At 42.9% G+C, this 18,706-nt stretch overlaps 1 protein-coding gene across 1 annotated transcript in view; it reads right to left on the bottom strand.

The window, feature by feature from the left end:
• LOC121276335 (dynein heavy chain 11, axonemal-like) overlaps nucleotides 1-18,706 on the bottom strand; it is a 564,873-nt gene that overhangs the window by 116,137 nt on the left and 430,030 nt on the right. The window contains exons 66-68 of the mRNA XM_041184616.1: nucleotides 4,196-4,400; nucleotides 1,134-1,298; nucleotides 185-325 (exon numbers count right to left, since the gene is read on the bottom strand). Coding sequence (XP_041040550.1) covers nucleotides 185-325; nucleotides 1,134-1,298; nucleotides 4,196-4,400 — 511 coding nt within the window. The remainder of the gene's footprint in view (nucleotides 1-184; nucleotides 326-1,133; nucleotides 1,299-4,195; nucleotides 4,401-18,706) is intronic.

The following is an 18,706-nucleotide window of genomic DNA, read 5'->3' as shown; positions in this document are numbered from 1 at the left end:
CCTTCATCTAAGCCATGGACAGTACATTATACACACAGCTGAGGCTCAAGCACTGATCCTTGTAATAGCCCACTAGTTGCAAACTGCCAAACCCAAAATAGCCTGTTTATTCATACTCTGTTTTGTTTTGTCCTGTTTCCTGCTGTAGGAAATTACTAATTTAGGTTTCTGTGTAATTTTGTACCTTGAGTGAATATTGGTAAATGGGGTTCAATTTTCTCAGATCATTGATGATGAAGTAAAGAAGCGAAGCTCTTGCTGCCGCTGGCCGATAGCACTCGCGAGCCTCGTTGATCTTCAGTTCGTTCTCCTTTGCTTCATTCACCTGTATGACAATAGATTCCCAGTGAATTACTTTACAAGGCTAACACAAGTAAATCCACATTTTCCATCTCTTCTGATCTCGTGGAAGCAATGAATAGAATTGTGGCAGAGCTTCTTGAGGATTTTAAGTTCATTAGCACCGAGAAACTTGGTAAATTAAGAATAACAAACCTCATGGGTCAGATACTACTGGAATTCTCTTCCCAAGTCCCTCTCCCTTGCTGCATTTGCCTTACCATAAGAAGTTTCCTCAAAATTTATCTCAGGTGTGCAAAGACAGAAAAGGAAGCTCTCGTCTGGAAAGACAGTGCACAAGGTGAGCCTGTTGCAACAATATTAAATATTAAATGATATATTGATGGCGAAGACCCCTCCATTAGACTTTGTAGCAGGAAGCAGTTTGGAAGGAGCACCAAATGCATTCTGAATAGTGCCAGCACCTACTAATGTGATTCAAAGCAGTGAGCCTCTTTGATGCTCCCTTCAATGAATAGAAAATTAAGGGGAACCGAAACCAGGTTGTGGATTCGCTACTATGCATTTTGCTGTAATGCCCAAGACAAATTTATAACCTAATGCTGTCTGAATCCACAAATTTGCCATGTCTCTCACAATTGGCTGCTGCTGTGGAATTGAGGATTTTCCTGCCAATATCTATTGTAGTGTGCATTCCGTGTCATTATAACAATTAGTCCATTTCCACATTTGCAGACAGCTGAATTTGAGGTATGTACTTTAGGTTTCAGAATACAATTTTTGCAATGTAACAGATCCCCTGAAATATTGATAATGAGACTACATTGTTTTACCTTCTGCTCAACCTCTGCTGCAGTTAGCTTTGTTGTTTCTAGCCTCTCCACCAGCTCCGTGTCACCAAGGAAGTTGCCCTCTGCAGCGGACAAACGGGTAAGGAGCTTGTCCTCAAGTCGTTTTAACTCAATCTTAAAATGATTCTGCTGTTTAGTCAATTCAGACTGTGCACAGAAAACAAAACGTTCAGTGCATTAGAATAATAGAATTTCAGAGTCACCATAAGTTCATCCTATTCAAAAAAAATGTTTGCAAGATATGATCATTAGTGTTTTTTTTTGTTTGAACTTAAATCTTGAGTTTAATTTTTAAAATTTTCATGGCAGTGCTGGAAATTTTAAAACAAACCTAAGTTGACCCTAGATTGCTGTTAAAACCAGTGACAGTGCCTTTGGCACAAAGGAACAATATCAATGAAATTTAACCCACACAAAAAAAAACAAGTGGGTTAGGGTTGGATGAGATGTTAAAATGTTAACATCTCAAACCTGATCCCAACCAACTCACTTCCAAGTTTAATGGAAATGGGATGCGGGGCGGTGGGGTGGTGGGCGGGAGCTTGAGGGAAAAACTGACGGCGAACTCACTCCAGGAGTTTGGATGACAATTTAAATATTATATTGAGACTGCAACCTCAGATTTAATCTGTTTTACAAGTTTAATCCTGGCCAGCCAGGTTTCCAGGGCCTCAGAATTCCTGGCAGTTGAAGGGACGTGAGTTCAACTCTGGGGAAAAGGTAAGTGCCCTTGCAGCACAGTTTATAGTCCAGGGGGAATGTAAGTGATTCTCCTATTGTCCTCCAAGTTTACCTTCATCTTTGGGACTGGATCTACACCACATCCTACCTGCTATCAGGGATCAGACCGCTCCCCCCACAGTTATCTGCTTTGGAATGTTCCCTGTCTGACTGGAAGTCAAGCTTGTTAATCAGGCTCACACCTGGGTGGGAACCCTCCTGTAAAAAAATCTTGTTGCGGAATTAGAACTTCAAGACCTGTGGGGAAACTCGTTCTTGCAAGTTTTGCAACTGAAACTCTGCAACCCTTGTCCTCCCACCGCAACCTCCTCCCCACACACACACACACATGCACACACTCTCTTAGCAACCTTGCTCCAATCAAGATGAAGACCGATGTCCCTTACATGAAGAAACTTTACATTTTCTCTGACTTCTCATGGTACTGTTGACTTTCTGTGGATGCTTTCCTTAGCTTCACAATGTCAGGGCAATGCTACACTAGTTCTCAGGCACAGAGCTGTGGAGAAGGATACAATTCAATCCTGCCTGGTCACAAGGTTCGCAGAGCAAACCCAAAGCAAACAACCACTGCAGGTGGTTGTCCTCTACTGCTCTCATATCCAAACATACATGAGCCACTCCCAGAATTACAGTATAATGAATGTGAAAAACTCCTTAATGTGGCACCTTCTGACTATGTTTCTGCCTCAGGCCAGGTTTCATTAATGATATTGGTGCTGTGCAGACCTCCCCATGACTTGAAATTATACCACAGGGACAAAGATATTGTTTGCCCTGGCTTTCACGGACTAACTTCATGCCTGCTTTTGGTGGGAAGCGCCAAACAGTGCTGAAATCCCCATAGTTAAAATGACACTGGGTGTGAACATTTTGGAAAGCAGTGCAAATTCATTGACACCTATCTTAAGCACCTGCCCACCCTGTTCATACCAGGCAGACTCAAATAAAATAAGGCCTGAAATGCTTAATTAAGTAAAGGAATACAATGGTCTGCTGTATTGTCCGATACTATTCTTGGTATTTAAATACTGCTACAAACTCTGCTGACAGCTTCAGCTTGGTTCTGCAGAGCACATGCAATTCACAGTTTTCATATAAAATGGGTGATAAATGAAAGGCCATTTGTACTGACATGTAGAGATTACAGGTCTCAAGAAACAGTGTAAATGCATATGAATGGTCTATGCATGTAAATTTATGTTAGTATCTTCTCACAGGTTGAAATTTCTCCTTTTTTCTTTTATTATCCTTCCACCCTCCTCACCACAAAATGAATGATACTTTCTGAAAAACAGTTCATAGAAACCAATACAATCTGTTAATCATTAGGCAAGGTAATTTGAAATGATCAATTACTTAATTATTGACCACAAATTATATTTTAAGATACTGTTGCAAACATATAAGGCACTGTTTTTGTTCCAGGATTGGGGCCCCAACAATTTTTGAAGTAATGGCCAATCAGTGGCCAGGGTGTGCACTCGAATTAAGGACAGTGGATGGACTCCAAGGGCTGGAGGGCCAATAACAGGCCCTTCAGTACTGAGACAATGGCATCCCCACCATTCAGAGGTGGGCACTACCAGAACAGGTAACAGAGAGAAAAAGGGCATCTCAAGTTGGAAGAGTCCTTGGAGCCTTCTTGAAGCTTATAAAATTTCTCCAATAAAACTTGGCCATGACTTCCAAAGGGCCATTGTGGAAAACCCCTCCTCTATGGTAATTTCTAAGCTGTGACTCCCATTGGGGTGGGGGGGGGGTTTAAATAGCCAGCTGAAGCGCTGTCACCATACCCCTCCCACCCTTCCCCTTTCCCTGGTCTGATGTCTCCAACTCCATTTGATGCCTATACCTCCATCCTCTGGCTATGTTTCGGCCACCGGCAGGGAGAGGCGTGATGGGGGTGCTGGGTGCTGGGGTGGCATCTGCCAACTGGAAAATTCCAGTTGACAGCAAGAGTGGGGCCTTAATAGGTCCATTAATATGCCTAATTGGCTACCCACCGCTTGCAGGAGGATAGCTATTTCCGACAGGAACCGGCATGGTCCAAAATGGCCCAGAGGCAGGAACATGCCAGCAAACGAGCATGCTCACTGATGTTGAGAAATTGGAGGCCTGCCCACCTCCAGTCTCATCTCCTCTGGAGATTGAAATTCTTCTCATAAATTTAAAATTAATAGAAACATACCTTATTATAAAAATAGGAAAAGGAACTTGAAATTCTTTTTCAATTGCACCTAAAGGAATTACAGTTGTTTCTGTTCTATCTCCAGGCAACGTTCACCTCACAAGTAAAGTACCTTCAGGTGTTCTAGATCCGGCCTCTCAGTGCTGACCACTTCAGCCAACAGCTGGTCTTCAAGCCCATCCCTCGTGACAGTAAAATTAATGAGTGTAGTCTGAGCCTGCATCTCAGGTTTGTAGTGAGGATTGGCTAACTTTGTATGAAGAATGAGTCGGAACCTGCTGTTAAATTCACACTCTTTGTCACCAATCTTTATGTATCTGAGAAAGAAGTGAATAAATTTGTTTTTTAGATGAACAAATATAATGAACTTGATGTGCTATAACCCACAACGCTACGGAAGAGGAGCTGTAAAGTGGTGTTAGGTTGGATGGCTTCTTATTGGCTGGCACGGACACGATGGGCTGTAAATTTCTATGACTTCTATGCAGCCACTATATCAATAATGCAGATCAGGATAACAATGGAAAATTAATTTTTTGAAATTACAGCAAAAAAGAAGGCTTTGTGGCTCATCAGATCTTGCCACAGCTAATGTTCCAACTATTCATCCTGCCCTACCCCTTATATTCTTCCTTTTACGCATATCAATTTCCATTTGAATTATGTTATAGCTACTGTGACAATAGCATGTTCTAATATATGTTTCTGTAAACATATGATTCTACCTTCCCCATTATTCTTAGTGATAATCCTGAGTGTAGCTGTGCTTCTTTGTTACCAATTCACCAATCAGCTCATTGTTTACCATCTCAGGACCTTTTATAATTAGATTTCTCCAAATTTCATACTGTAGTGAACAGAGCCTTCAACGCTGACTCATTTTCATAACTTTAACTTTTCTGTGTTGTGAACGGTCACTACATTAATTACATCACATGATCAAAGGTCAGGGTCATTTCATGTAACTTATTTGTGTACAATTCTGCAATATTGCTGTCTTGTTTGGACCTAGGAACAATCTGATATGCTTCACTGCACAGGAATATTATTTTTCAGTACAGGTTTTTCTCTTAAGACTGTTTCAAATTGAGTGGGTTTAGTCAGTCTAACTGCAAATTGGCCCTGATAGGACAAGTTCAACTGCATTGCTTCTCAAAACAGAATTAATGCACTATTGATAGAACATTACTAAAACAAATTAAAATCTCTGCTGATGGATTGGCCTATAGGGTACTGTAAGACATGAAAGGAATAATTAGTATTCATTACTTCACACTCTACAACATTCCAATTATTAATGAAGTTCAATTTGTAGACTGTGCAAAATCCATCAACAACCGCTCTGTAGCTATTACTAATCAGAGAAGAAGTAAGATGCAGCAATGGCAATAACAGGGATATAACATAAACAAAATGTTTAAGACAAAGTCAGAAAAAACTTAACATTGGCAAACAACAATAACATTATAGCCTGAAATTTCCTCAGAGCTACTCCCACTTTGTATGGCAGAAACCATATTTACACATGTAAATAAGGTTTTCTGGTTGCATATTCGGTGGTGGAGCAGAAGCAGCTACATTTCAAATATAACAGTTTTGTTGTGACACTACTGTACTTCAGTGTTTTATATGTGAAGTTATAAATATAATGGGTAATTTTATGGAGCAAGTTGTCATTGGGGAGTGAATCTATATCAGAAATTAAAATGTGTACTGACCTTGCTTGATTCTCTCATGCAAACTCCTAGTGAGTAAGGAACTGTATGATGAGATTCAACTTTCTTCAGCAAGCTTATTTTAGAGCAGAATTTTTAGGTTGGTGTGCGGGCGCACGTCCGACTGGATCGGACATGAAATCGCACGAGATGACGTTAAGCAAGGGTCCCAATGTCATCCCACATTCGCACGATACTTCGGTCGGTGGGCACGTGCAAAAGTCGGAAGCCTATCTGCCGACAATTAAGAGGCCTATTATGGTCATTAAAGTTGTAATTGTCTCTGATTTTTCATGATCTGTCCAACCTTACGGTTGGTGGACTGGCGAATCGGCCAGGCGGACTTTGCACTTTTCATGAAACCTCATCCAAGGGCGGGATGAGGTTTCCGTTACTAACTAAAAGAAAAAATCTGTGGAACGCATTTTTATCACGTACGTGTTCAGGTGACTGATCGTGAAGCTTGAACATTTTTTTCCTTATTTTACAAACTTTATTTAACTGTTTTAAAGTCTTCAGCTCCCTGAGGCAGCTCTCTGCCTTCAGGGAACTTTCTGTCAGCACTCTCCTCTGCCCATGCTTATGTCAATGCCTGCCGTCCTCCAGCCCCAATGCCGGCAGCGCTGAGCATTTCAGCAAGCGTTTCATGCTGGCTGGCTGTTAATTGGCCAGCCAGTGTGAACTCGCTGTCGGGGGCCAATCGCAATTGGCGTTCCGCTCCCTGGCTGATCCTGAACTCGCCGATCGTGGTCTCCTGTCGACCTAAAAACCCTGCCCTTGGTATCTCATCTCTCTCCTTGCCATTCCATAGCTCACATGGCTGAACAGTAACTTGACAACATTGGATATGTCATATTGTCTTCTCAGTTTCTCCAAGCCACATAATTTCCCTCAATTCAAGAACTATTCATACTTCACCTTCGCCTTTCTAATGCCTTTTCACTGACTGTCTGAAAGGACTTTTGTAAGTTCTGCAGGATCTCTGCCAAATCTTTTTAATTTAAAACAATTATCAACAACCTATTTAACTGTTTCCATGGCAGTACTAACTGTATCAACCTCTCAAATTTTGCCATAGTATTTTTATCCTTTGCTGAGTTCCATCAACGTGACGTATATCTTCCAATTCGTATTTAGATATTAACCTCACTCCTTTTTAAAAGCAACACTGGGAGTGGAAGATTCTGGAAACAGAAGAGCATACGAGCAGGCAGGGAAGAAATTCAGGTGGACAGCAGAAGATGAGCATGGAGGTTGGAAAGAACCTCGGAAACACAGCTGGTGAGAAATGTAAAAAGATCAGTGCTATTTATTTAAGCACAAAGATATTCTACCCCTTTCCTTCCAAAGGTAACTTTAAGTAGTAATTTTATTTAAGCAGTTAGAGCACCTCTCACCTAGTTAGTCCAATTCTCTTCCATCAGCAGATGCGAGAGACTGCCTGAAACTGATGCAATGGGGTGTTGCGTTGTTAAATAATAAATAAGTAAATAAATGCTCTGTCTTATTTTTATAGTTATTTACTATTCACAGTTAAAGTAGGAGGAGGTCTGGGAGAAACATAAAAGTACTCCTCCAAAGCCTATTAAATATGTAATTATATTAGCATACTTGTCATTTCTTTTAATTAAAAAATATCTATATTGAAAGCCAATTTCAACATTTAATAGTTTTAGTTTCAGTTTACTAAAGGTATTTGTAGTTGACTAACTCTATTTTAATGTGATATTTTTAGGCTAAATTAACTGTGATTAATAAATAACTACTTGTGAAGCACTTAGCAGGAAGTATTTGTATTTATTATTTAGTGAAGTAACACAATTGCAATGTTTCCATACTATTTTGGCAGCATTTTGTTTTAGAAAGTACACAAGAAGCTATTCAGAGCCACACAAGAACACACGAAATATTTCTAATAAAAAATTATCAATAAACAAAGCTTGCAATAATGTGATCGATAAATTTCTTTGGTATCTGGGCACAGGTTGGGTGGCATGTACCCGAAATATATGTCACCTGAATTTTAAATATAAGTCATTACCAGGGCCATGATGTTTTCAGTTTATTGAAAGTGGCTAGCACCCAAAAGTGAGGGAATGAATTGAAAAATGACAACTAGCTATCAAGCGGCATCTGCGTAGCAATAGCCTGCTCACTGATGCCCAGTTTGGCTTCTGCCAGAGCCACTCAGCTCCTGACCTCATTAAAGCCTTGGTTCAAACATGGACAAAAGAGCTGAACTTCCGAGGTGAGGTCAGAGCGACTGCCTTTGACATCAAGGCCGCATTTGACAGAGTGTGGCATCAAGGAGTCCGAGCAAAACTGGAGTCAATGGGAATCAGGAGAAAACTCTCCACTGGTTGGAGTCATACCTAGCACAAAGGAAGATGGTTGTGGTTGTTGGAGCTCGGTCATCTCAGTTCCCGGACATCACTGCAGGAGTTCCTCAGGGTAGTGTGCTCGGCCCAACCATTTTTAGCTGCTTCATCAATGACCTTCCTTCCATCATAAGGTCAAAAGTGGGGATGTTCGCTGATGATTGCACAATATCCAGCACCATTCATGATTCCTCAGATAATGAAGCAGTCCATGTCCAAATGTAGCAAGATCTGGACAATATCCAGGCTTGGCTGACAAGTGGCAAGTAACATTCGCACCACACAAATACCAGGCATTGATCATCTCCAACAAGACAGAATCCAACCATTGCCCCTTGATGTTCAATGGCATTACCATTACTGAATCCCCCACTATCAATAGCTTGGAGATTACCATTGACCAGGAACTGAACTAGACCAGCCATATAAGTGCTGTGGCTACAAGAGCAGGTCAGAGGCTAGGAATCGTGCGACGAGTAACTCACCTCCTGACTCCCCAAAGCCTGTCCACCCTCTACAAGGCGCAAGTCAGGAGTGTGATGGAATACTCTCCACTTGCCTGGATGACTGCAGCTCCCACAATGCTTAAGAAGCTTGACACCATCCAGGACAAAGCAGCCCACTTGATTGGCACCACATCCACAAAGATTCACTCCTTCTACCACCGATGCACAGTAGCAGCAGTGCATACCATTTACAAGATGCACCTCAGGAATTCACCAAGACTCCTTCAACAGCACCTTCCAAACCTACAATCACTACCATGAGGAAGGACAAGGGCAGCAGAAGGATAGGAATACCACCACCTGGAAGTTCTCCTCCAAGTCACTCACCATCCTGACTTGGAAATAGATCGCCGTTCCTTCACTGTCGTTGGGTCAAAATCCTGGAACTCCCTTCCTAACAGCACTGTGGATGTATCTACGCCACTTGGACTGCAGTGGTTCAAGAAGGCAGCTCACCACCACCTCTCAAGGACAACTAGAGATGGATAATAAATGCTGGCCCAGCCAGCAAAGCCCACATCCTGTGAATGAATGATAAAAAAAAAAATAGCTTAGGGCCTTCTTTTGGGACCATCCAAAAACAGCAGCCATTCAGCTCCAGGCCTTGATGATCCACCTTGCTGGATCTAAGAAACATTTGTTACTTGTTTGGAGGTGAAAGAGAATTGCTGGCAGCTCTTTCTCAGGTCCTCCAATCTAAGGCTTGATTCCTTTCTTGAGTCCCATGTTAGCTAACATTGTTAATAGTTTTTTCTCCTTAAAATCTGCACCCTTCTCCTCTAAAAACCAACTCTTGAGCCCTCTGTCCTTGCAAGCTGCCACCCATTCTTCAACCTTTCTTTCCTCTCCCAAAGAAGTTGAAGATTGTCACATCCCCATTTCACGCCCATCTTTTCCATGCTTGAATCCCTCCAATCAGGTTTCTGCCCCTGCCACAGTACTGAAATGGCTCTTATCAAAGTCACAATAACATGCTATGTGACGGTGACAAAGGCAACTTTCCTTCCTGATCCTTCTTGACCTGTCTGCAGCTTTTGACACAGTTGGTCAGAGGCTGAACTAGACTGTTCGCAACCTTGGGGTCATATTTGGCCACATGATGATCTCTCAACTACATCCATACAGTCACTAACACTGCCTATTTCTACCTCCATAACATCACCTGACTCTACCCCTGCCTCAGCTCTTCTGCTGCTGAAACTCTTCTCCATGCCTTTAGTACTTTCAGCTTTGACAATTTTCAGAGACTCCTGACTGGCCTCCCCCATTCTACACTCCATAAACTTAAGGTCATGCAAAACTCTGCTGCAGACCAATCCCACTCATCCATCACCTCTGTGCTCGCTGACTGGCTCCTGGTTAAGCAACACATAGACTTTTAAATTCTCATATTTGTTTTCAAATCCCTTCATGGTCTCATCTCTCTGTAATCTCCTTCAACCCTACAATTCTCTGCGAAATCAGAGTTCTTCTAATCCTGGTCTCTTGTGCATCCATGATTTTAACCATCTACCGCTGGTGGCCATGCCTTCAGCCGGCTAGGCCTTAAACTTTGGAATTCCCTCCCTAAACCTCTCCGCTTCTTTACTTCGCTTTGCTCTTTTAAGACATTCATTTCCTCTATGACCAAGCTTTTCGTCATCTGCTCAAATATCTCCTTTTGTGGCTCGATTTCATATTTTGTTTTATTATACCTCTAAGGCACTTTGGGTGAGGAAAGTTTGAGGACTCTGGGTCTATACTCGATGGAGTTTAAAAGGATGAGGGGGGATCTGATTGAAACTTACAGAATACTGAAAGGCCTGGATAGAGTGGACATGGGGAAGATGTTTCCATTAATAGGAGAGACTAGGACCCGAGGGCACAGCCTCAGAGTAAAGGGAAGACCTTTTAGAACAGAGATGAGGAGAAACTTCTTTAGCCAGAGAATGGTGAATCTATGGAATTCATTGCCACAGAAGGCTGTGGAGGCCAGGTCATTGAGTGTATTTAAGACTGAGATAGATAGATTCTTGATTGGTAAAGGGATCTAAGGTTACGGGGAGAAGGCGGGAGAATGGGGTTGAGAAATTTATCAGCCGTGATTGAATGGCGGAGCAGACTCGATGGGCCGAATGGCCTAATTTCTGCTCCTATGTCTTATGGTCTTATGTTTTATTATGTAAAAGGCATTATATAAATAAAAGTTGTTGCTTTCGTAACACAGTACATTACATGAAGGCAAACTTTGAATGGTTGCTGCTGTATTTGCCAGGTAGAGACAGCAACTACTTGTCTTTATATAGTGCCTTTAATATGGTAAAATATCACGAGGTGTTCCACAGGAGCGCTGTCAAACAAAATTTGACACAGAGGGCCAAATTTTCACTTCTGGGTCGGGAAAGTTCCTAACCGTACAAACCTGTCTCGAGAGAAAGTGGCCCGGAAGTTTTAAGTTCAGTTCTGGGGGAGTGGGTGCTAACTGGAGTTGAGTCCGCCATCCCCAGAAACAATGCAGTGGCAGCTACGGGACTGCTGAGTGCTGAGGTGGGCTGTGTGAAAGGGCCTCCTCAGTGCTCTGGGACTTTATTCCAGTTGTGAAAAAAACAATAAAACAGCCCTCTAGCCCTTACACTCCTCATTTCCTATCCATCCCAAATCATGCCACCTCAGGCACCCCACCCATCCCATAACCCCTCATTTCCTCCATGCCAAACCATACTTCTCTACCCAGCCCAAGACCCCTCATACGCACCATGTCAATATGTGCCTCTCTACCTACCCCCATGGCCTATTTAGCCTCTATGCCAATCTATGCCACTCTACACAGGATACAGTGGCATAGGAGCTATAAAAGGGAAGTGTCCTAGGCCCAACTATATTCAGCAGCTCCAACAATGACCTTCCTTCCATCACAAGGTCAGAAGTGGGAGCATTCGCTGATGACTGCACAATGTTCAGCACCATTCGCAACTCCTCAGGTACTGAAGCAGACTATGTCAAATGCAGCAAGCCCTGGACAATATCCAGGCTTGGGTTGGCAAGTGTTAAGTAACATTTGCACCACACAAGTGCCAAGCAATGACCATCTCCAACAAGACAGTATCCAACCATCGCCCCTTGACATTCAAAATCACAGGCCTGACTTTTTAAGCGGCAGGAGCAGTCTTTCGCATGCGTGCAAAAGAGCGCTTCAATCTCCCTGAGGCACAGAACTGCCTCAGGGAGATTGAATTGATATTGAAATAATTAAATAAATGGAGAAAAAATTTAATGAAACATGTCCTCTCAGATGGGATATGTGTTTTTATATTTCGGAAAATGTATTTATTTATTTATTTAATAAAAACTTTAGGAAACATCCCGCTTGTGGATGAGGTTTCCTATAAAATATGAAGGCCGTTTGGCCTTTTCGCCTGCCCACCAACCTTAAGGCTGGACGGGCAGCATTAGCAATCACATTAATTAGCTCCCTGATGGCCTTAATAGACCATCTACATATTGGTGGGTGCGCAGCTGACTCCGGTGTGCGCCTGCCAAATGAAACAACGTGAAACAGCACTATGACGTCGGTACGCAAGCTCGACATCACTGCGCATCATTTTACACGTCAGCATGCCGGGCCTGCCCCCACACACTGACTGAACAATCCTGCCCACAGAATTGTTATGGTGTAGAAGAAGGCCATTCGGCCCATCAAGTTTGCGCCAGCTCTCTGAGCATTTTAACTTAATGCCAATCTCCCACCTTTTCCCTGTAACCTTACACATTGTTTCTATTTAAATAATCATCCAATTCCCTCTTGAACCTGCCTCCACTACACTTCCAGGGAGTGCCTCAAACCCTAACTACTAACTGTGTCAAAAAGTCTTTTCTCACCTCACATTTGCTTCCTTTGCAAAATACTTTAAAACTGTGCCCTCTGGTTCTTGATCTGTTTAAGAGCGAGAATAATTTCTCCCTATCTACTCTATCCAGACCCTTCATCATGTTGAAAACTTATATCAAGTCTCCTCTTAGCCTTCTCCTCTTCAAGGAAAATGGTCCCAACTAGTTAAATCTTTCCTCAGAATTGAAGTTTCTCATCACTGGAGCCATTTTTGTAAGCCTCTTCTGCGCTCCCTCCAATGTGTTCACATCCTTCCTATAGTGTGGCCTCCAGAACTGTACACAATACTCCAGCTCAGGTCTAACCAGTGTCTTATGTAAGTTCATCATCACCTCCCTGTTCTTGTACTCTATACTCCTATTCATGAAGCCTAGAATACTACCTTTCCTGCCACTTTTAATGACTTATGACTTATGTACATATACATCCAGGTCTCTCTGCTCCTGCACACCCTTTAGAATAGTATCCTTTATTTTGTACCATCTCTCCATGTTCATTGTACCAAAGTGTATCATCTCACACTTCTCCGCATTGAGCTTCACCTGCTACCTATCTGCCCATTCCACCAATGTGTCAATGTCCTCTTGAAGTTCTACACTGTCCACCTCACAATTTACAATTCTCCCAAGTTTTGTGTCATCCGTAAACTTTGAATTGTCCCTTGCACACTAAGATCTAGATCATTTATATATATCAGGAAGAGCAAGGATCTCAATACCGACCCCTGGGGAACTCCACTGGAAACCTCATTTCAGCCCGAAAAATACTTATTAACCATTACTCTGTTTCTTATCCCTCAGCCAATTTTGTATCCACATGCTACTGTCAACAGGATTACCATCGCTGAATCCTCAACCATCACTGACCAGAAACTGAATGGACAAGCCATATAAATACTGTGGCTACAAGAGCAGGCCAGAGGCTAGGAATCCTGTGGCGAGTAACTCACCTCATGGCACCCCAAAGCCTGTCCACCATCTACATGGCACAAGTCAGGAACGTGATGGCATACTCTTCACTTGTCTGGATGAATGCAGCTCCAACAACACTCAAGAAGCTTGACACCAACCAGAATAAAGCGGCCCGCCTGATTGGCATCCCATTCACATTCACACCTTCCACCAATGACACACAGTGGCAGCCGTGTGTACCATCTACAAGATGCATTGCAGGGACTCACCAAGGCTCCTTAGATAGCACATTCCAAATCCATGGCCACTATCATCTAGAAGAACAAGGGCAGTAGACACTTGGCAACACCACTAATCTGCAATTTTCCCTTCAAGCCACTCACCAACTGGACTTAGAAATATATCACCGTTCCTCTACTGCTGCTGGGTCAAAATCCTGGAACTCCCTCCCTTACAGCACTGTGTGTGTAACTATACCACATGGACTGTAGCGGTTCAAGAGGCAGCTCACCACCACTTTTTCAAGGGTAATTATCGATGGGCAATAACTGCTGGCCTAGCCAGCAATGCCCACAACCGTGAACAAATAAAAAAAAGCCCCATGGCCCTTTATAGCCCTTATGCCAACTTCGTGCCAGCTCATGCCAACCTGTGCCTCCCCCATCTACCACCATTTGCCCTTACGCTCTCCATGCCAACTGTCATGGACAAATTTGTGTGCTTTCTTACTACTCCATGATCAAAGTGATTTTGTATGTCTCTGAGCTTTCTTACCCTCAGAGTGATTATCTCAATTTAAGTAATTCCAGCATAAAGCTTTCTTTTTAAAACAAAAGTTTATTTATTATCTCATACCTCCTCTGAATGTTTAAACACGACATCTCCCTCACTTGATTCACACACTATCACTCACACAAAGTCTGGGTACAATGAGGAGAGAAAACAAAATATACAATTACAATGCATAATTGTTTCAGTCTCTCTTTCATGGCAGGCCTGTAATTTCTTAGTTGAATTGATGCTTATGGTTGAAATGAGAGTCTTGCGGATTCTCAGTAAGCTATGAGTCTTCTTGTGGTTGAAATTCCAGGAGGTTCATTCTCAGATGAATCTTAAGTAGGAACACGTTATGGAGAATCCTTCTCCCACATTCAAGCTTTGGCCATGTAGTGGACTTACAGGCAGTTTGGTGGTTGTCTGATGGGTTTCTGCCCAGAACAGCTTCTTGCTGTTTTGAAGGCAGGCCATAAATATGCCTTTCTCACCATGTGACCTATTACAAGGCCAAAGTCCTTTTTCCAAATAAAGTGTGGCCAGGTTGATTATATTTCCTGTGTGATGACTTTCACATTTTGAGAGTTTGATACAGCTGGTATCTTTGTATCTGAATAACCTATTTATAAGGTTAATTTCAAATTGAATAAGTTTCAAGGAAAAGACATTGAGTCGACATCAGTCTAGAAAATTCCTTTAATTTACTTGAGATGGGGAACCTTTCATTCTGCAAGAGTAGTTAGGTGATCCTCAGGCAACCATAAAAATATAAAGTATTGACTGTAAGTTCATAATATATTGGAGCATGACACAACTCACTCAATACCCACTCTAGGCAGACCTCAGGAGCCATGCTGAGATGAAATAAAATAAAGGTCTAAGTGTCTATGAATTATATCATTATTAAATAAAAACACTCTCACTGATAAAAAAAATTCAAGACATTTAAATTCCTTGAAGTGCTTAATCCTTTATGGAAACAAACATTTCATTCAAGTACTTAATCCCTTATACAATGGGCAGAATTTTCTGCCTATGGGTGGGCAGGCCAACTTAAGTGGGCAGCCAATTAAGGCCTGCCCAGCATGACACCAGGCGGGAAGCGCTATGTGCTTCCTGTGCGGGCAGGGGGGATTCCCCAAAAGCGAGAGTGCGTTCTTTCATGCATGCTCACGAAAGAGCACACATCTCCCCGAGGCTACGTGCTGCCTCAGGGAGATCGCTGAAAGTTGTACAAACATTAAAAATAGAAAAAAAAATCCTTAACATGTCCCCCTCATGTGATAATGTCACAAAAGATGTGACATGTTAATAAATTTCACAAAAACTTTATTACACTTTTTTAAACCCTACACGAAACCTCATCCCACCAGTGGATGAGGTTTCATGTTTTTTTCTATGCCCGCTGGGGCTCCTGGCCTGCCCGCCAACCTTAAGGTTGGACAGGCAGGTCCTCTAATTGTTTTAATGATCTAGTCAATGGCCTCAATTGGCCATTGAAAGGTCAGCGGACGCACAGCTGATTTGGCTGTGCCCCTGCCTTCCTGAAAATTTAAATGGGGCGGGATGATATCATTTTGCGTGTCGGCGAGCGGATCCCGCCTCCTGCTCGCCAATGGCAAAATTCAGCCCAATGTTTCAATGAAGACAGCAGGAGAGCACGCTGGGAGCAGCACCATGCATACTTAAAACTGAGATGTCGACCTGGTTAAGCCACAACACAGGACTATTTGTCTGCCAAACAGCAGAAGTAGCATGTGTTGGACAGAACTAAGTGATCCCACAACCAACGGATCAACCTAAGCTCTGCAGTCCTGCAACATCCAGTTGTGACTGGTGTGGATAATCAAACAATTCACGGGATGAGAAGGCATTTCCACAAATATCCCTATCCTCAATGACAAGGGAGCAGCAATCAGTGAAGGCACTGGATACTGCAAAGGCTATGGGCCATGATGACATTCCAGCAATAGCTCTGAAGCAGCACTGGCGTCTACCCAGCAATGTGCAAAATTGCCCAGGTGCATCCTGTCCACAAAAAGCAGGACAAATCCAACCCGGGCAACTAAGAACCCACCAGTCTACTCTTGCTCATCAGCAAAGTGATGGATAGGGTTGTTGACAGTGCTAACAAGTAGCAATTACTCAGCAATAACCTGCTCACTGATGCTCTGTTTGGTTTCCGCCAGGGCCACTCAGCTCCTGACCTTATTGCAGCCTTTATCCAAATGTGGACAAAAGGGCAGAACTCCAGAGGTGAGGCAAGGGTGGCTGCCCTTGACATTAAAGCAAACAGATGTAAATGGGTACAATACGACTGCAATTATGGAGACAGGGCTACAGGGTGACCAAAGCTGGGAACTGAATATCCAAGGGTACCAGATATCTAGAAAGGACAGGCAAAAAGAGAAAGGAGGTGGGGCGGCATTGTTAGTTAAGGATGAAATCAATGCAATAGTGAGAAAGGATATTGGCTCAGAAAATCTAGTGGTAGAATCAGTCTGGGTGGAGCTAAGAAGCAACAATGGGTGGAAAAAAATCAGTAGGAGTTGTCTATAGGCCTCCAAACAGTAGTGATAATGTAGGGAATGGCATTAATAGGAAATTAGAGACGAATGTAACAAGGGTGCTCCAGTAATCATGGGTGACTTTAATCTACATATAGACTGGGCAAACCAAATTAACAATAATACTGTGGCAGATAATTCCTGGAGTGTGTATGAGATTTTTTTTTTTAAACCAGTACGTCAAGGAACCAGCTAGGGAACAGGCTACCCTAGATTTGATATTTTATAATAAGAAGGGGTTAATTAATCATCTTGTTGTGCGGGGTCCTTTAGGGAACTCTGACCATAACATGATAGAATTCTTCATCAGGATGGAAAGTGAAGTAGTCTGAGCTGAAACTAGAGTCCTGAACCTAAACAAAGGGAACCACGAAGGTGTGAGTTAGCTAAGATAGATTGGGCAGCTTCATTAAAAGACATGATGGTGGATAGGCCACGGTTAATATTTAAGGTATGAATGTATGCATTGCAACAGTTATATATTCCTTTTTGGCACAAAAACACAATGGGAAAAATTTTCCCCCTGCAGGAGCGGATGTGGGCAGGCGCACATCTGATAGGCTCCCCCAATCAGGGCCGCGCCACCATTTTATGTGGACAGGCCAATTAAGTCCCGCCCAGCTTGACGTCCGCCAGGAAGCGCTATGTGCCCCTGTGCGAGCGGGCTGGTGGTGGGGGGCGGGGGGAGGGGGGGGATTCCCTCAGCCGGGACCAAAAGAGCGCACCGATCTCCCTGAGGCTAAGAATTTAAAAGAATGACAGAAGATCTCATTGAAACATATAAAATTCTGACAGAGCTGGACAGACTGGATTGTAGGGATGATATTTCTTCTGGCTGGGGTCTAGAACAAGGGGTCACAGTCGCAGGATATGGATTAGACCATTTAGGACTGAGATGAGGGGAAACTTCTTCACTCAGAGGGTGGTGAACCTATGGAATTCTCTACCACAGAAGGCTGTGGAGGCCAAGTCACTGAATATATTTAAGAAGGACATAGATAGATTTCTAGACTCTAAAGGTGTCAAGGAGTATGAGGAGAGAACGAGAGTATGGCGTTGAGACAGAGGATCAGGCATGATCATACTGAATGGTGGAGCAAGCTCCAAGGCCCAAATGACCTACTCCTGCTCCTATTTTCTATGTTTCTATTTGACTGAGTGTGGCATCAAAGAGCCCTAGCAAAACTGAAGACAATGGGAATCAGGGGGAAAACTCTCCACTGGGTGGAGCCATACTTACCACAAAGGAAGGTGGTTGTGTGGTTGCTACCGGTTCATCATCTCAGTCCCGGAACATACATATGAACATACAAAATAGGAGCAGAAGTAGACCATTCAGCCCCTCAAGCATGCTCCACCATTCAACAGGATCATGGCTGATCTGTTTGTGTTTCGAATTCCACATTCCTATCCCTGATAACCTTTGATTCCCTTGCCTAACAAGAATCTATCTACCTTAGCTTTAAAAATATCCAGTGATTCTGCCTCCACCACATTCTGAGGCAGAGTGTTCCAAAGTTGCACAACCCTCAGAAAAAAATTCTCGTCATCCCTGTCCTAAAAGGGTAACCTCTAATTTTAAAACAGTGCCCCCTTGTTCTAGAATCACCCACAAGAGGAAACATCCCTTCCATGTACACCTTGTCTATACCGTTCAGGATCATACATACTTCAATCAAGTCACCCCTCACTCTTCTAACCTCCAGTGGAAACAAGCCTATTTATTCTTCCCGCCAAAGTGAACAACTTCACATTTTCTCACATTATATCCCATCTGCCAAATTTATGCCCAATGACTCAACCTATCTATATACATTTGCAACCTCCTTATGTCACCTTCACATATGCTTTCCTACCTATCTTTGTGTCATCAGCAAATTTAGCTACCATGCCTTCACTTCCCT

This window comes from Carcharodon carcharias, chromosome 3, assembly GCF_017639515.1.
Source record: "Carcharodon carcharias isolate sCarCar2 chromosome 3, sCarCar2.pri, whole genome shotgun sequence".
Taxonomy (NCBI): Eukaryota; Metazoa; Chordata; class Chondrichthyes; order Lamniformes; family Lamnidae; genus Carcharodon; species Carcharodon carcharias.
This window is presented reverse-complemented; position numbering and strand designations above follow the sequence as displayed.